This window comes from Rattus norvegicus, chromosome 6, assembly GCF_021556685.1.
Source record: "Rattus norvegicus strain SHRSP/BbbUtx chromosome 6, alternate assembly SHRSP_T2T, whole genome shotgun sequence".
Classification (NCBI taxonomy): domain Eukaryota; kingdom Metazoa; phylum Chordata; class Mammalia; order Rodentia; family Muridae; genus Rattus; species Rattus norvegicus.
The window spans coordinates 17,285,131-17,303,287 of NC_141539.1; the positions used below are offsets into that span (position 1 = coordinate 17,285,131).

The 18,157-nt window shown below is 48.6% G+C and overlaps 1 protein-coding gene across 2 annotated transcripts in view; it reads left to right on the forward strand.

Annotated features, from left to right (window-relative positions):
* The first annotated feature begins 1,990 nt into the window (after window positions 1-1,990).
* Kcng3 (potassium voltage-gated channel modifier subfamily G member 3) overlaps window positions 1,991-18,157 on the forward strand; it is a 48,004-nt gene continuing 31,837 nt past the window's right edge. The window contains 1 exon segment of one of the 2 annotated variants that reach the window (NM_133426.2): window positions 1,991-2,688. In NM_133426.2, coding sequence (NP_596917.2) covers window positions 2,033-2,688 — 656 coding nt within the window. In that variant the 5' untranslated portion in view covers window positions 1,991-2,032. 2 annotated transcript variants of the gene reach the window in all.

Genomic DNA, 18,157 nt, shown 5'->3' on the forward strand with positions numbered 1-18,157 from the left:
CTGGTCACTGTGTCCTATGACATATCTATCCATTACGAAGACCTGCTAGATACTGGCCTGGGTTTCTCATAACTGGCCTTCATTTTTACTGACACGAGGTTAGGGTTTCTATTCCTGGCTTGCCGAAAGAGCCTTTTCCTTAGAATAACCCACAGGGCAGAGCATCTTCCTAAACTAAGGCTTTCATCTAGCCACTTCTGTTATTGAAGCTTCAGGGATCCCGTTGCAGATAGCCCGGCGTGGACACCGGTCTCGGAACTCCCGTTGTTCCAGCCAGACAAATGCATTAGCTTTCTTTGCAGTCGCTAATCTTTCGCATCTGGGATCTGCTCCCCGGAATCCTTGGCTCCTTCTGCCAGCACCTCCTTCCATTCCGTATTGAATTCACTTCCTTCAGGATGTTTTCCTCGCTTAGTAGCTACTTAGCAGATAAATAACTCTTGTTTTTGAGCTTTTAATCACATTAAGTGCTTTAGAAAATAAATGATCCAAGTCTACGGATAAACAGCTTAGAGAGATTTTCATTCTCTAAGAACCACCCAGGGTGACTTTGTCAGAAACAACTCAAATTTGCAGGCGGCTGTGTTTTCACATCTACCCTAGAACCAGAGCAAATGGCTCTTTATGGTGACCTCTAGCGGGCACCGGGCAGTCTTACAAAATTATGAAAGTGGAGGAGAAAGTAAAACCCTTCCCCAGGTACTCTGTCCCACCCCTCCGCCCTCTTATTCATTCTTATATCCAGTGTTTGTTTTGCATCCAACATCGTCTCCCTTACATACAACTCACCTGTTTCTTGCCTTTGACGGGCTGGGCTGCCGGTGTCGCATGTGTGAACTGCTGTTTAAAATAATGCCTGCCAAGTCGAACCCCACTCCTCCAAGCCTTAACACTGCCTCTGCGTTTGGAGGGCCGGTGCCGCAGTCGCACCGGGGTGCAACGGGGAGGGAAGGAGTGGACATCGAGATAGCATGAAAAAGAAAATGCAAGATCGAGGCAATGAGACATTCTGGCCTTGCCAGTGAAAGAAGATTCTCTTCAGATTGCCACCCCACTCCACCAGAGGCATCGTGAGAGCGGTGTAGGACCCCGAGGCTGGGAAAGCGGGGGACTAGGGCGAGTCCGCTGGCCCAAACATCCCTCAGGGAGCGAGGGGTGGGGGAAGCTTGGTGCGCGGCCGCCTTCGGAGCGCACTGCACGTGGGGCGCCCCACGCGCGGAGAGGAAGCGCAAAGTCGGCAGGCAAAGCCGCGACTGGGTTGCTTGCTTTGAGAAATCCTTTGGGGCGGCCTTAGAAGCCGACCAGGGTTCCCAACAGTCTCTGGCAAAGTCTTATCCAGACGCCGTCTGCTGCCTACTTCAAACCTCGCACCTTGGTCCTCACCTCTGCACCCCTCCTTCTCTCCTGTTTCGTCCCTTCGGGGACTGTTCAAAGGAGCCTGGGGGAGGTGTGCCCACCATCCCAATGGCTCCGGGGCTCCCCGCAGCTCGCATCACGCCCCGCGCACCCCTCCCGGCCACTGCGGGCGGGGGCGCACGGCGTCACGAGGCGGGGAGCCCGAGGTCCGGGGCGGGGCGCCGGGGAATCCCAGCCCGAGCGAGCCGGGAGGTGCGGGTGCGGGCGCGGGCGGGCAAGGAGGTGCGCGCGGAGGGAGAGGAGCGCGCGGAGCCGGCGGGCGAGGAGGAGGACGGCGAGGGAGGCCCCGCCCCCGCCTCCCGGAGCCCGCTCCTCGCCGCCGCCGAGCCCGCTCACTTTGCCTTTCGCCTCTGGACGGCGGCCGGGCTGCGTGCGCCGGGGACCCGGGAGACCTGCCCACGGAGCCTCGGCTAACGCTCGCCCTCCGGGAGACCGGCGCCACCTGGAGCTGCGGATAGCCACCCGGACTCCTAAGGGCGAACCCGGGAGCGAGGGGCGGCGGCGCTGACACCGCGGGGGACACGGGCGGCGCGGGGCGCGAGCCCCGGGGAAGCGCGGGCCCCGACGGCGCGGCCACCCCGTGCGCGCGGCGGGCAGGCCCCCGGGGCGGCCAGCCATGACCTTCGGGCGCGGCGGGGCGGCCTCGGTGGTGCTGAACGTGGGCGGCGCCCGGTACTCGCTGTCCCGGGAGCTGCTCAAGGACTTCCCGCTGCGCCGTGTGAGCCGGCTGCACGGCTGCCGCTCGGAGCGCGACGTGCTCGAGGTGTGCGACGACTACGACCGGGAGCGCAACGAGTACTTCTTCGACCGGCACTCGGAGGCCTTCGGCTTCATCCTGCTGTACGTGCGCGGCCACGGGAAGCTGCGCTTCGCGCCGCGGATGTGCGAGCTCTCCTTCTACAACGAGATGATCTACTGGGGCCTGGAGGGCGCGCACCTGGAGTACTGCTGCCAGCGCCGCCTAGACGACCGCATGTCCGACACCCACACCTTCCACGCGGCAGACGAGCTGGGCCGCGAGCAGCCTCGTCCCACCGGGCCCGAGGCGGCTCCCTCCCGGCGCTGGCTGGAGCGCATGCGGCGGACCTTCGAGGAGCCCACGTCGTCGCTGGCCGCGCAGATCCTGGCCAGCGTGTCCGTGGTGTTCGTGATCGTGTCTATGGTGGTGCTGTGCGCCAGCACGCTGCCGGACTGGCGCGCGGCGGCCGCCGACAACCGCAGTCTGGATGACCGGAGCAGGTACTCCGCCAGCCCTGGGAGGGAGCCCTCCGGGTAGGACGCACAGCTTCTTTGCCCGTCCAGTCCGTCCAGTCCCGTCTCTCCGTACCGTCCGTTCGTCCGTCCGTCCAGTCTCCGTCCTGTCTGCCTGGCAGCTCAGCTAGGCTTTTTCTTGCCCCTGGAGGCCCCTGGCGCTCCAAACCAGGGATGTGAGGGATGTGTGGCTCCCAACCCCGCCCCTCTTTCCATTAGCCAGCGGGGTGTGCTTGGGTCTCACCTTTTATAGGAAAACCCCCAGGCGGTATAGTTTAGTTCTGACCAAATAGCAACCTGCTAATTAGATTTTCCAAACTTTTATTGCTAAAATGCAATAATTTGCACGATAATTCAGTTTGAGCTAAGAGCTCTTTGAAATCTGTGCCAATGCTGGTGGTGTTTGAAAAGATGAAGTCTCATTTCGGTGAAATGTGGTCTGCTTCAGTGCCCACACATTTTGCACACCCTGCCCCTGGCGTAATGTGTGCTGGGATGGAGTTGCCGTGTTATAAAGGAGGCTAATTTAGCGATAGACTCTGAATAATGGATGTCTGTGCCCTTTTTCTTCTCCTTTCCGACCAAGTGTGGACCTAGCAAATTCCTTTCCTCAGTGTGGTATTAAAGATTTAGGGTTTTATTCAGAGGGCCTTCAGTATGGGGAAGAAAACAAAAACATCTATTGCCCTGGGAGAGAAGAAAAAGCGAAACTTCCCCAAACCCAGAACAGGTTTGGGTCATTGAAGTGTCCCCACCCCCACTTTACTAGGGTGAAAAGAAAATACTTTAATCTCTCCTGAGATCCTGCTTACCTCTTAATGGTGATAACACTCTCCTGTTTTTAGAACGAGTGAGTTTATTTTGCATATTTGGTGGGAGGAATAAGCAGACTAAAGTTGGACTTACAGAGCAGACAGCCATTTTGGGCATAAAACCCCAACAGTATCTTCCCTTTTGCCATTTGTTTGATAACTCTTCTAAGAGTCCTCCCCCACTCATTTTCTGGCTTAATTTTTTTTCTCCATTCACTTTCAAGTCAAGGCTGTGTGCTGTAATCTCTTCCTGGTGGGCCTGTGTATGCTAGGAACTGTGTCGTGTATAGATACAGCAGTGCCTGGCTTCCACAGAATATTCCTCTCTGTATGAGTCTTAGGTATAACCACAGTGGACTGGTGACACAGAGTTCATTGCCAGCATGCCATCTTGGCGTGAAATCTCAGATCTATGCTTAGAAAAGAAGAGAATTCGGAAACATCTTGTTTCGTGTGTTGGGTTGGGTCTCCACAGATAGGAATTGCTTCCTTGGTGCTCCAATCATACAATGGAATTGACTTCCCTATATAAATAAAGTGACCTTGATCATCTTTTTTTTGAAAGCGTCATAGAAAAATGAGCTGCGAGTGACCGGCTTTGAAAGGACTCATCAGTAAGGGTAGAATTCTAAGGTTAGTGATGGCCGGAGCTCATTAGCCAAGGCAACAGGAGAATTGACTGATAGGTTTAGATTTCGAGAGAGTTGATCACAGGGAGTCAATCGAGTGGTAACTTTATGGAAGGAAGGAGGGGGTTTGGGGAGAAAAATGGTTCATGTTAAAGCATTGGGATGAATACTAATTTTAGATAGAAGGAGAAGCTGGAGAAACCCAAAAGGGAGGGGACAGAGATAAAAGAGAGGCTGAGGAGGAAGTGAGGAAGACAGAGTAAGGCTCAGTGTGTGTATATGTATCTTAAGTATGTATATAATTATTCAAGTCAGACTGTTTCCTGGATACCCAGATATTTCAGGCATATGCACGTTTTTCTTGGCTTAATGGCCCAGTTTTAAGCTTCTTTCTATGAGTAGGTATACAAAAGCCCGTGTCTGTAATCCCAGATAAACCAGGGCAGGGCAGAATATTGAAGAAGATGTTGCATTAGGAAGCCCCTCGCTGGCCTCCTTCCACAGGATTGTGGCAGCTGGCATTTTATAGTTGCTCAGTGCCAGCCAGCCTGTGCCCACTAAAATGAGTCCACAGCCCTCTGATAGTTGAGAATTCCTTCCATCCCCTTGGAGACCTGCCACTTACTTGGATCCCCAGCCCCAGAGCTCCCCATCGTGATTCACCTCAGCACAGTTTCCCGTCCAGTCACTGCTGCTGTTCCAAACACTGTAACTTTTTCTCATAAAGAAAAGTTGACGTAGGACTCGGCGGCACAATGGGTCCTCAAGAGTCGAATTATTCTGAGAAAGCCTGCAGGGTCACTGAGGATGGAACCAAGGCATCCTTGAAAGGCTGTGCCCTGTCCAACACTGGCAGGGGGCGTCACTTACATAAACTGGTTTATGCAACCCGCACAATCCTGTGTCTTGCTGAAGAGCAAAATAGGAGAATCTTCTGGATAAAGGAACAGCGTAGGCATAGGCATGAAACTTGTATGTTATGTTTAGGGACTGAGAACCGGTGGAGAGTGAGTGGTGGCTGGAAAGCATATTTTAGTGATATGAATAACTGTTCTGCAGCAGTGCCTACTGATTGGCCGGTTTGTATCATTTGTACTGAGACGCTTATCCCTAGAAAGGAGAGAGTGTGTTAAGCGTGTACCACGATGGCAGAGGGAGGAGATGGGGCACAGGAAAGATGACCCGGCATGGAGGCTCACACCTGTCATTCTACCAACTCAGGCTCAACGCCCAAGGGTCAAGAGAGCCTGTCCCAAGCTATGTCACAGTGAGACCCTGTACCCTACTCCCAGGTCCCCCCAAAAATCGGGGCTGGAGATGTTAGCACAGTACTAAAAGTACTCGGGCAAAAGTCCTTAGGTTTGATTCCCAACCCTGCAGAGGCAAGCGTTGGAGGTCTTCGGCAGGGTCTGGGAGCTTGTATTGCTCTGTGCTTGTGAACACAGATACTTAACAACTCTGGTCCATACTAGGGAGAGCTGAAGTTCCTTCAGAGCAACTTAAAGACAAACAGAAATACAGACAGACAGACAGGCAGACACTCACACACACACACACGGTCGCATTCCAGCTCCCCAGCAGGTATGGTAGTCCACACATGCCCGGAATCTCAGCAAGTGGGAGATACAGTTAAGTAGGAGGATGAGTAAACCAAGGTTATCCTTGGTTACCTATCGAATCTCAAGCCACCGTGGGCCATGACACTCTGTCCCACCCCCATCCCCACCAGAGAAAGGGAGAGCTTGTTTCGAGCTGGCGTGGTACTACACACCTTTAATCTCAGGACTGGGGAGGCCGAGGCAGGAAATTTGTCAGTTTGAGGCTGGGTGGTGGTGGCTTAAGCCTTTAATCCCAGAGTCCTTTAGGTAAAGCTAGGCCTTGCCTACCAAGTGAGTTCCAGGACAGCCAGGGGTATACAAAGAAAAAAAAAGACTGACTCAAGAACAAAACTGGTGGTGTGGGGGATTAAGAATGAGTTCACCTGCCTTCGAGGGCTTTTCATCAAGGCCTCAGTGTGGTTATGAGGAAACGCCATGGAGGAAGGCTACAACAATAGCATATAAATAGCAGGAATCTGCAATCCCTCAGGTTTGGGAGGAGACATCTCATTCACTAGGGCAGCCGGAAAAGGCTGAGAATGGAGCCTGAGCTGAGCATGAATGATCCAGTTCATTAGGTTAGGAACGCACAGTGAGGGGCACGGAGGTGGATTAGGAACAAGAGAGGGGTGTGTGTGTGGAGAGCCTGCAGGTGGGGCTGAGTATTCTCAGCTCCTGCAAATCGCCTGGTTAGACACTAGTGTGTGTGTGCGTGTGTGTGTGTGTGTGTGTGTGTGTGTGTGTGTGTGTGTGTGTGTGCGCGTGTGCGCGCGCGCGCGCGCGCGTGTGCACACATTGCCTGTGTGGGGGTGTATGTGTATGCGTATATAAGAGTGTGCATGTGTGTTTGTGTGCATGAGTGTGTGTGCATGTGTGTTTGTGTGTATGCAGAGACCCAAACTTGAGGTCAGGTACCTTCTTTTTTTTTTTTTTTTTTTTTTGGTTCTTTTTTTCGGAGCTGGGGACCGAACCCAGGGCCTTGCGCTTCCTAGGTAAGCGCTCTAACCACTGAGCTAAATCCCCAGCCCCTCAGGTACCTTCTGAAGTCACTCTCTACCTTTTGTGTATGTATGTGTGGAGTGCAGCATGACTTTTATCGATGGTATTCAAAAGAGTAGGGAGGGCTCCCCAGGCCCCTTCTGTTATTATGGGGTCTGGGATGGAAATTGTGAGGGAGATGCTCAGTGTTGGGGGACAAGTTGGATCAGGGACTACTCAGTAACTGACGGCCTCTCTCTCTTGCTCTCAGTATCCTTGCTGGGCTGGGGTGGGTAGTCCGGGGTTTCTTACTCCTTGGAGGTCATGTAGGCCATGAAGTCCACCACCCTGTTGCTGTAGCTGTATTCATTGTCATATCAGGAAGTAAGCTATAAAGTTGTCATTGAGGGCAATGCCAGCCCCAGCATCAAAGGTGGAAGAGTGGGAGTTGCTGTTGAAGTCGCAGGAGACAACCTGGTCCTCAGTGTAGCCCAGGATGCCCTTTAGTGGGCCCTCGGATGCCTGTTTCACCACCTTCTTGATGTCATCATACTTGGCAGGTTTCTCCAGGTGGCATGTCAGATCCACAGTGGATACACTGGGGGTAGGAACACGGAAGGCCATGCCAGTGAGCTTCCCGTTCAGCTCTGGGTGACCTTGCCCACAGCCTTGGCAGCACCAGTGGATGCAGGGACGATGTTCTGGGCTGCCCCATGGCCATCATGCTGCAGCTTTCCAGAGGGGCCATCCACAGTCTTCTGAGTGGCACTGATAGCATAGACTGTGGTCATGAGCCCCTCCATGACGCCCAAGTTGTCGTGAATGACCCTGGCCAAGAGGGGCTAAGCAGTTGGTGGTATAGGATGCATTGCTGACGATCTTGAGTGAGTTGTCATATTTTTCGTGGTTCACACCCATTACAAACATGGGGGAGATCATGACCCTTTTGGCCCCACCCTTCAAGTGAGCCCCAGCCTTCTCCATGGTGGTGAAGATGCCAGTAAACTCCACAACATCCCAAGCACCAGCATCACCCCATTTGATGTTAGCGGGATCTTGCTCCTAGAAGATGGTGATGGGCTTCTCATTGATGACAAGCTTCCCATTCTCAGCCTTGACTGTGCCATTGAATTTGCCATGGGTAGAACAATACTGGAACATGTAGACCATGTAGTTGAGGTCAGTGAAGGGGTGGTTGATGACAACAATGTCCACTTTGCCAGATGCAGAGCAGAAGGTGGCCCTGGTAACCAGGCGCCCAATACAGCCAAATCCGTTCTCATCCACCTTCACCATCATATCTGCGGGACGAGGCTGGCACTGCACAAGAAAATGGGGCTGTTTCTGGAACAGGGAGTGGGGAGCAGAGAGCCCACTCTCTACCTTTTTATCTGAGAATTTGAAACAGGGTCTCCCACTGAATCTCCTGGGTGTAAGAGCCTGTAAGTTTCAGGGACTTCCCTCTCCCATGTTGTTTTATAGACCTGTGCTGCCATGTTCTGCTTTTATGTGGATGCTAGGGATCTGAACTCGGGTTCTCAGGGCTTTGTGTCAAGTACCTTACTAAGAGCCATCCCTCCAGATTGACATATGTCTTTTTTTTTTTATAGCTTTGTTATAGTTGTTTGGGTAACAATGTAGATTAATTCTTCATGAATTGAAATACTTTGTTCCCTAGTTTAAAACCCCCATTAAGAGAGGATCACCACTGCCTGGTGTTCTAACAGAATGCTGCCCAACGTTCTAGCATATTTTGGTGTTTATTGAGAAAAAAAATATGATAGTTAAGAAATTATGAGGCTGGGACATGGACCAGCCTGGGCTACATAGAAAGAAATTCTAAGCATTCATCACCTAATAAGTTTCTGTGACTGTGGTAGGCTTTGTGGGTATACAAGTTCATAAGATGGGGTTCCTACTCTTTTCGGAGCTTTTAATTTGATAATAGTGGAGTGGGGAGACAGAACTCACTGTAAATAAATACTTAAGAGTTTTCTATTGTAAAAGGAGTCCTGGGGGTGAGAGCCAGCTGTAGGGAACTGGAGGGAAGTGCATCCAGGCAGGAAGAACAGTAGATGTGAAAGCTTTGAGAGGGAATCCCAGCTTACCTGTAGAGTAGAAGGACCACCCATGGGGTAGGCCGGCATTTATTCCAAAGACATCTGTGGAAGAAGTTAACAGAGAACAGAGGACCTTTGGTGTAGCAGGAGCATGCACTTCCTTTCAAGCATGACATGAACTTGGGAAGTTTGTTTGTTTGTTTATTTTTATGTGCATTGGTGTTCTGCCCTAACGTATGTCTGTTTGAGGGTGTCAGATCTCCTGGAACTGGAGTTACTGACAGTTGTGAGCTGCTATGTAGTTGCTGGGAATTGAACCTGGGTCCTTTGGAAGAGCAGCCAGTGCTTTTAACCGCTGAACCATCTCTTCAGCCCCAGAAAAGTGGGTTTTGGGTGTTATGTTTGTTTATTTAATATATGTTTTACCTTCGTAGATGTCTGTACCACACACATGCCTGCTGCTTGTGGAAGTCAAAAGAAAACATGGATCCCCTAGAAGTGAAGCTATGGATAGGTTTTGAGCTACTAGGTAGGTGCTGGGAATGGAGCCTGGGTCCTCTTTAAGAACAAGTGCTTGAGATATATATGTGTTTATGTGCATATATACATATGTATGTATATGCATATACACGTGAATGTGTATATATGTATGTACATATATATGCATATATGTGTGTTATACACACACACACACACACACACACACACACACACACACATATATATATATATAAAATACAGACACACACACACACATATTATGTGTGAAGACTATGCCAGGGAAAGGGTAGGCCTTCGGCATAGGGTGTGGTTGTAGAGAAGGTAAGAGATTGGTTCAGCCAGTGTTTAGGATATCTCCTATAACAGGTGCAGTACCCTTCCATCATTGGTAAAATACTGGAGAGGAACAACTTGAAGGATTGGTTTGTTTTGATTTATGGTTTCTAGGATTCAATCCAAGGCCATTCGGTCCTATTGCCTGGGCCTGTACCAGTGTAGCCCATCATGGCTGTAACACAAGGCATGGGTCACTGCTAGTCTCACGTCCAGGAGGCAAAGGGAGTAGGTTGAGGCCAGGTTTCCAATATCCCATTCAAGGGTACTACCCCAGTGGCCTAATTGCTTTTTCATAGGCCCCGCCTCCCAATGGCTACCCAGAGTATTCTAGGCTGTGGGAACCAGTCCTGTAGTCCCTGGCCTTGGGGATCTTCATTATGTAGGGTGCACTGGGCTAGGAAGGTGTGATGTATTACTGAGGTTCTTGGCCTGTAGGCATTGGGGTGCTTCTGGCTTGACTACTTTAGCCTACTCTTGAGTACTGAATAGAGCCCTCTTCTATGGGGTCTGCTTCCTGTTTGATGATATTGTGAGGAGGACCCCTCAGGGTTGGTGAGAAAGGAATCAGAGAGCATTTCCCATACCGTATGACTGAAGCCATCTCGTCCAGAGGACTGTGATATCACGTTGGTAAAGATCTGCAGTGAACGCACTCACAGGCTCCTAGACTAACCCGTGTTTTGTCAGTCTTTGGGTGAGCATGTGGATTGATGAGATAAGCAGATTCTTCCCACTGAGGAGTACCCTTGAATGGGATATTGGGACCCTGGCCTTTGCTTCCTGGACATGAGGACATGTGATCCAGCCATGATGGACTGCACCGCTACAGGTCCAAAGCGACAGGACCAAAAGGCTTGATTGAATCCTAGAAGGCAGTGTTGCCTCCTGCCCAGAGTCTCCTGACTGCCAAAGAGATTTGGGTTCTTTTTGCAGCTTTAGCAGGCAGACAGATTACTAAGCGTCCATCTGGTGTGGGGGCGCTTGGACGGCTGAACCAGGAAACCTGCAAATTTGAGACCACCCTGAGCTATGTGGTGAGACCCTGTATCAAAAAAGGGGACTGGAGAGACGACTCAGTGGTTAAGAACACTTGCTACTCTTGAAGAGGACCTGGAGTCTGTTCCCAGCACCCATGGAGGCTCACAAACATCTACAATGCCACTTCCGGGGGGATTTGCTGCCCCCCTTTGGCTTCCGGTGGTACTGCATGTATGTGGAACACCAGCGATACATGGAGGCAAAACACTCATACACACAAAATAAAAGTAAATCAATCCATTTTAAGAAATAAAAAACAGTACTAGACATTGTTATCTAGTTTAGGAAAACGTGCCCTTTGATAGCTGCTCGTGACGGGTCGGCTGCTGTCGGGATAGCTGTGTCTTGGTCCTTTACCTGTGGACTTGCCTACTCTCCGTCGGTCTCAGAAGTGTCCTGAGATTTTAATCAGACATTCACAGCCTTACGATAATTCTGATCTGTTCTTTAGCAGTTCTTTGTTACGTGTGGGGATTTGAATCTTTAACCTGCATTACTTTGTTGCCGTGATAAGAGTTTGAGGAGAATGTAAAATGTTTAACTTTCCTTGTTGTGTTATTTTAAGCAGGCGTTAAGGAAATTTAAATAATCAAAAAACGGAGCAGCAGGGTGATGGAAATTTAAAAATCAATTGTGTTATTTCCGTTGCCTTTGTGTTCAATATTACATAAACCCAATAGGCTTTGCAGCATGTTAGAAATAAGAGCAGTATTTGAGATTGCAGACGGAAGGGCTACTGGCAGATAAGGTGGCTATTTGTAGAAGTCGGTTAATTAATAGATCTCTGATAAGATTGGACGGGAGCTGGGACCTCAGTTAAACCCTGGTCTTTCATACTGGACTTCGAAGTGTGGGTGGGTCTTATGCCTGCTGCCAGGTTTACAGTTCTGTGGAGGATCTGTTTTGTCATCACCTTCTTCTCTAATAAAGTGCTCTTTTCCTCATCTTGGGGAAGAAGTCATTTTAAATGCTCCCTTTATTCATGTATCTTTAATGAGAACTGCACCCATTGGGGAACGTAGAATGACAAGCTGTAGCGTACCCCGCTCTCCTCGGACCCATGCAGCTTCTGGGCTCTTTTCCTGGCCTTGGGTTTGCTGTGTAGCTGAGGATGACTTTGAACTCTTGATCCTCCTGCTCTGCCGTCAGTATCTGAGTCTTCAGGAATGTTCCATGTACTATAAACACAGACATGCACACATACGTGTGCACACATGCACAGATAGAATTGTGTATTATATACATGTTAAACATATGTGTAACTGGATTTGCTCTTAAATCTTGCTGAATAGTTTACCTTCATAAACATTTCAGACTAATTGTGTGTGCGCCTGCGTGTCTCTGGGTGCCTGGGCGTGTGTTTCTGGGTGTGGGTATGGGCACATCTGCAGAGGCCAGAAGCATCAGGTCCCCTGGAGCTGGAGTTACAGGTGGTTGTGAGCTGCCAGGTGTTGGTGCAAGGAATCACACGTGGGTCCTTTGCACCAGCAGTGCACACCCTTAATTGCTGAACCATCTCTTCAGCCCCCAAGAATTTTTTTCTCTCTTTTTTTTAAAAGATTTATTTATTTATTATATATGAGTGCACTGTAGCTATCTGCAGACACACCAGAAGAGGGCATCAGATCCCATTACAGATGGTTGTGAGCCACCATGTGGTTGCTGGGAATTGAACTCAGGACCTCTGGAAGAGCAGTCAGTGCTCTTAACCACTGAGCCATCTCTCCAGCCCTGTTTCTTTCTCTTAATGATGCATCTTGAAACTCTTTCCACACCAGTTCATTTTTTCCTTTCTTTCTTAACAGGATCTGGCTGTAGATAGAGCCCACGTTGGCCCTGAAATTCTGATCTTCTCTCCTCTTCCTCTCTAGTATGGAGTTATAGGCATTCGACACCATGCCTGGTTCTCTCGTTCTTCTAATGACTGTACAGTATTCCAGTGTATAAGGAAGCCAGGATCCACTTAGAGAGCATGGAGACTGTTTCATCCAGACCGGTTCAGTCATACAGTGTGGAAAATGGACTCTACTCTCCTCTCACCAACCACTGCCTGGGCTTCTCTCTGCTGCACACTTCTCATAAAACCCTAACAGATCTGGGAGGCAGATCTCATAGAAGAGAATTGTGTTCTCTGTTCAATACGAGTAGCTGTGCCAGAGGGACCCTAATACCTGTGTGGGCCTGAGAACAATTTCACTAATAGGAAGTAATAGCTGTAATATCGTGTGTGTGTGTGTGTGTGTGTGTGTGTGTGTGTGTGTGTGTGTGTGTGTGTGTGTATATACACCAAATCCTTAAGTAGATTTTAAAATTTCTTGACTTTAATTTTTTTGTTACAATATGTCTTAATATTTATCTGTCCCCCCCCCCCCCCCACACACACACATGAATGACCGAATGGTCATTTTCTACTGTAGAGAAAGCAGTGACCCATTTTAATCATATGGTTTGGTTAGGAGTTTACAGACGTATAAGTTGGGCCAGAATCGTCTGTGTGCTTCACCACATCCACACCACTCACTGGTTGGATTTTTTACATAGCAAAAGAAAAAGAACTGAGTCTGTTGATGTATAAACTTGTAAGTCTCAGGCAGGAGCATTGCATCAAATAAAAGGCCGTAAACAATTTTAAAAGTGAACCAAAGCAAGACTGATGTACCTCGTGACTTAATGCTGTACGGCATTCAGATTTCAGTATCTGTGTTAGGTTTTATTGAAAAGCAGCTACAACGATTCTTTTATATGGTGTCTGACAGGATCGAGCAGCTGTCACATGGCCTTTGGCAGAGCATGGTGCACGCATGCCTCTAATCCCAGCGCTTGGGAGACAGAGGCAAGAGGACCAGGAGTTCAAGTTCGAGGCCAAGCTGAGCTACATGAAAAACATTAGAAACAACCCCCTAAAAGAGGCAGTTCATACCTCAAAGCCTGGCTGGGTAGAGAGGACACTTGCCGGCCCCTGACCTTCTGAATAAATTCAGATCTGGGTTCACATGTTTTGGTGGTTCAGGAGGCCTAATCCTAGGAGCTTGCCCATGCTCGGTTCTACCTTTGAGTTGTATCCCTAAATATTTTTTTTTTCTCAGAGCTGGGGACCGAACCCAGGGCCTTGAGCTTCCTAGGCAAGCGCTCTACCACTGAGCTAAATCCCCAATCCCCTAAATATTTTTTGAACATTTATTTTGATATAGAGTTTTACTAGGTTGCCTCAGCTGGTCTTGAACTTACTCTGTAGCCCACTCAGGACTTGAACTTGTGGTCATCCAGCCTCAGCTGGGGTCACACTCTTACCCAGGCCTGAGCCAAGCTTGATCTATTCCTCTATGTTCCGTGGAGTCCTCAGGCTCAGCGGTTCTCTAGGCCCAAGTTTTCTACTTTGTAGAAATTAGCATAGCAGTTGCACTAGTAATAGTAGGGTAGGTATTAATATACACAAACCCATGCCCTGTGGTGTTTTCTGAAACAGGGTCTTGCTATTTACCCAAGCTGGCCTCAAACTCATGATGCTCCTGCCTTGGCCTCCTCAGTGCTGAGAATCTAGGAGGGAATCACCACAGTACGTTCCACTTCCTATTTCTTTCTTTTTTTTTTTTTTTGGTTCTTTTTTTCGGAGCTGGGGACCGAACCCAGGGCCTTGCGCTTCCTAGGTAAGCGCTCTACCACTGAGCTAAATCCCCAGCCCCCACTTCCTATTTCTTAAACATACTTAATATTCATATAAAATCATAAGCACTTTTTATTTGTCTGTGTATGTGTGTGTGCCCGTGTGTGTACATGTGTGTTTACCCGTGTGTGTGCATGTGTGTGTATGCATGTGTGTGTGTCTGTACTTGTGTGTGTGTACCCGTGTGTGTACTCATGTGTGTGTCTGTACTTGTGTGTGTGTATGTGTACCTGTGTGTGTGTGTGTGTGTGTGTGTGTGTGTGTGTATGTTTGTGTACTACAGCATGCATGTAGAAATCACAGGCCAACTTGAGGGAGTCAGCTGTCTCCTTCCACTGTGTGGATCCCAGGAATCAATCTCAGACATTCAGATCTTTTTCCCTTTGAGGCAGTGGTTCCCAACCTCTGGGTCACTTTCACAGCGGTCTGCCTATAAAATATTTATGTTACGATTCATAATAGTAACAGAATTGCAGTTACAAACTAGCAATGAAAATAATTTTATGGTTGTGGGGTCACTACAACGTAAGGACCTGTAAAGAGTTGAAGCATTAGGAAGACTGAGAACCATAGCTCTAAGCCATGTCAATGGCCCCAAAATCATAGGCTTCAAATATGGTGCTAAGGGGCCTGGCCCTGATTTAACAGGACCTAGCTCGTGAATCCAAATTTGGTTTTCTGTGCCCTCCCAACTCACCACAGGCATTTACCAGTACAGAGTACGTGATGGCTGAACTATGGGTGCAGCCTCTAACAGCAAGAGTCAATTTCTTTCTTTCTTTTAAGATTTATTTTATTTAGTTTGCATATGTGAGTACACTGTCACTGTCTTCAGACACACCAGAAGAGGGCATCAGATCCCATTATAGATGGTTGTGAATTATTGTATGGTTGCTGGGAATTGAACTCAGGACCTCTTCCAGTCAGTGCTCTAACCACTGAGCCATCTCTCCAGCCCAACAGAGTCAATTTCAAACTGCACCAATTGTACCCTGACGTCTCACAATCAACTCCCACACGGGGAACCTCTGAGGTCGCTGAGGTGGAATCCAGGCGTACATTCCTGTGGAGGAATGGTATAAATGAGGGCGCGTGTGGATATGATCAAAATGCCTTGCATCCGTGTATGAAATTCTAATGTTTAAATTTTAAAAAATTGAGAGAGAATGTGTGTATATGTGAGAGAAAGGAGGGAGGCTCATAATAAATGAGCTAACCATGATGGCCTGTGCAGAAGCCTGAAGTAGGAGGATGATAGGCTTGTGGCCTACCTGGACTCCATAGAAACTTCTACGCCAGCCTAGGCAAATAAGTCTGACAACTAATACCAAAAGACTGGCATGAAACTGAGCCTAGCAGTACACACCTTTAATCCCAGCATTCACGAGGCAGACAGCAAATCTCTTGAGTTCAAGTCCAGCCTGATCTAAATATAGTGAGACCCTGTCTCTAAAATTTTAAAATAAAATAAAATAGACTGATAAGTGCTCTTTTTCTGCATGCTTGGAAACCCCAACACTGCCACTAAATAAATAACTATTAAACGTGAGTTAGATCAGGTACATGCCTTTAATCCCAGAATTCTGACAAGGCTGGTGGAGCTCTGAGTTTGAGGTCAGCCTAGTCTACATAGTTAGAGCCTGCCTTGAAGGAAAAAAGAAGAAATAAATGGGAACAAGGTAAATCTTAATTATTTGGTGTTAGCTTATGAAAACTTGTTTTCCCCTCCCAAGCACAGAGAGTAAAAGTTCTCAGAACACCCCAGCTAACTGGATAGTAAATTCTGATAGGGAGAAAGAAAACAGAAGGATTTGTAGGTCAGGATGCCTCAGGAGGATCCAAGGGCAGCATCTAATATCAGACTCGACAGAAATAACTCAGTCATTAATCTTCTCAGACACCCAAAAAGAGGTTATAGGGTGATCCAGCCCTGGTCCTCAGCCACTTTCATCAAGTAGAAGAGCCGAAAGGTTGCTGAGGAGGAGACATGGTACCGCTGTGATCAGGAACACTAGAGGAGGGCAGAAGGGCATTGGCATGAACCAGAATCCTCCAGTGCCAGGCACACGGACACCATCAAAGCAGCATACACAACCAACCTGTGTCATGCGTTGTATTCTCCACCACTGTGGACTCAGGTTTCCAAAACAAGGTCATATAGGAGTGTCCTAGATAAAGCAAACAAACCATTGATTTTCATCATACCCTAGTACCTGTCTAAGTTAGGGTTTTACTGCTATGAACAGACACCGTGACCAAGACAACTCTTTTTTTTTCTTTTTTTTTTTTTTTCCCAGAACTGGGGACCGAACCCAGGGCCTTGCGCTTGCTAGGCAAGCGCTCTACCACTGAGCTAAATCCCCAACCCCAAGACAACTCTTATAAAGAACAACATTTAATTGGGGCTGGCTTACAGGTTCAGATGTTCAGTCCATTATCATCAAGGCAGGAACATGGCAGTATCCAGGCAGGCATGGTGCAGGGGGAGCTGAGAGTTCTACATCTTCATATGAAGGCTGCTAGCAGAAGACTGCTTTCCAGGCAGCTAAGATGAGGGTCATTTTTTTAAAATAAAGATTTATTTCATGTATGTGGGTACACTGTCGATGTCTTCAGACACACCAGAGGAAGGCATCAGATCTCATTACAGATGGTTGTGAGCCACCATGTGGTTGCTGGGATTTGAACTCAGGACCCCTGGAAGAGCAGCTAGTGCTCTTAACCACTGAGCCATCTCTCCACCCAATAGGATGAAGGTCTTAAAGCCCACATCCACAGTGACACACCTACTCCAACAAGATGACACCTACTCCAACAGGGCCACAGCTTCTAATAGTGCCACCCCCTGGGCCTAGCATATACAAACCATTACAGTGCCTATCTGTAATTTAAAAATACATGCAGTGTCAGAATGCCTGGCTTTGGCTTACAATCATGGGCTCTGCCATTCCACACTGACAGCAACCCTGGCGTATGTTTTTAAATAATCTGTGTGAAGATGCGGGTGGTTGCAGAAGTACTTCTGTGTGTGACGACAGATTTGTGGTTGTCTCAGAGGAGAGCACTTTGCAGGTGGCTGAGGTGTGGGCTGAACCAACAGCTCCCCAGAACACCACCGGTATTCTGATAGTCCTCATTTATTCAGAGTTGAAGGCAGAGCAGATGGATTTCTCTGAAACGAATTCGGTAACTGCTTAAGGAGAATCAGATGCACCCCTGACGGTAAAAATTAGTAATTCTACAAACTTCCTGGCCGTGGTGATGTGAGCTTGTCCCAGCACTCAGGAGGCTGAGGGGTCAGCCTAGGCTACGTAATGAGTTCCAGGCCAGCCTCAGTAACAGCACTAAAGACTTCATACAGCCCTGTCAGTAGTTAATAATCCGCACCACCCAGCTCGTTGGTATAGCCTAAGTGACCAGCCCCAGATGTCACAGAGTTGTGCTGTAAAAGAACCCAGCCCAGAGGTAGATGCTTTCCCAGATGTATCTTATTAAAGATCCTTAGAAAGTGGGACCTGGAAAGATGCTCACTGGTTAAAAGCTCACACTTCTTTTAGTTCAATCCCTAGCACCCACATTAGTTGGCTCCCAACCACCTGTAACTCCAGGTCTGAGTGTGGGGAAGGGAGGATGTCTGTAACCACCATGGGCACGGGTACTCACATGCACCCATAGACACACAAATAGTTAAAACTAAAAAGTTTTAGTATATAGTTAAAACTAAAAGGTGTAAAACTATGCATATGTGTGTCTGTGTGGGTAAGCGCATGTGAGTGCAGGTGCTGTGGGGGCCAGAAGAGGGCGTCAGATGCCCTGGAACTTGAATTCCAAGTAATTGTGAGCTTGTGAGTAATTGTATGGGTTCTAGAAACTG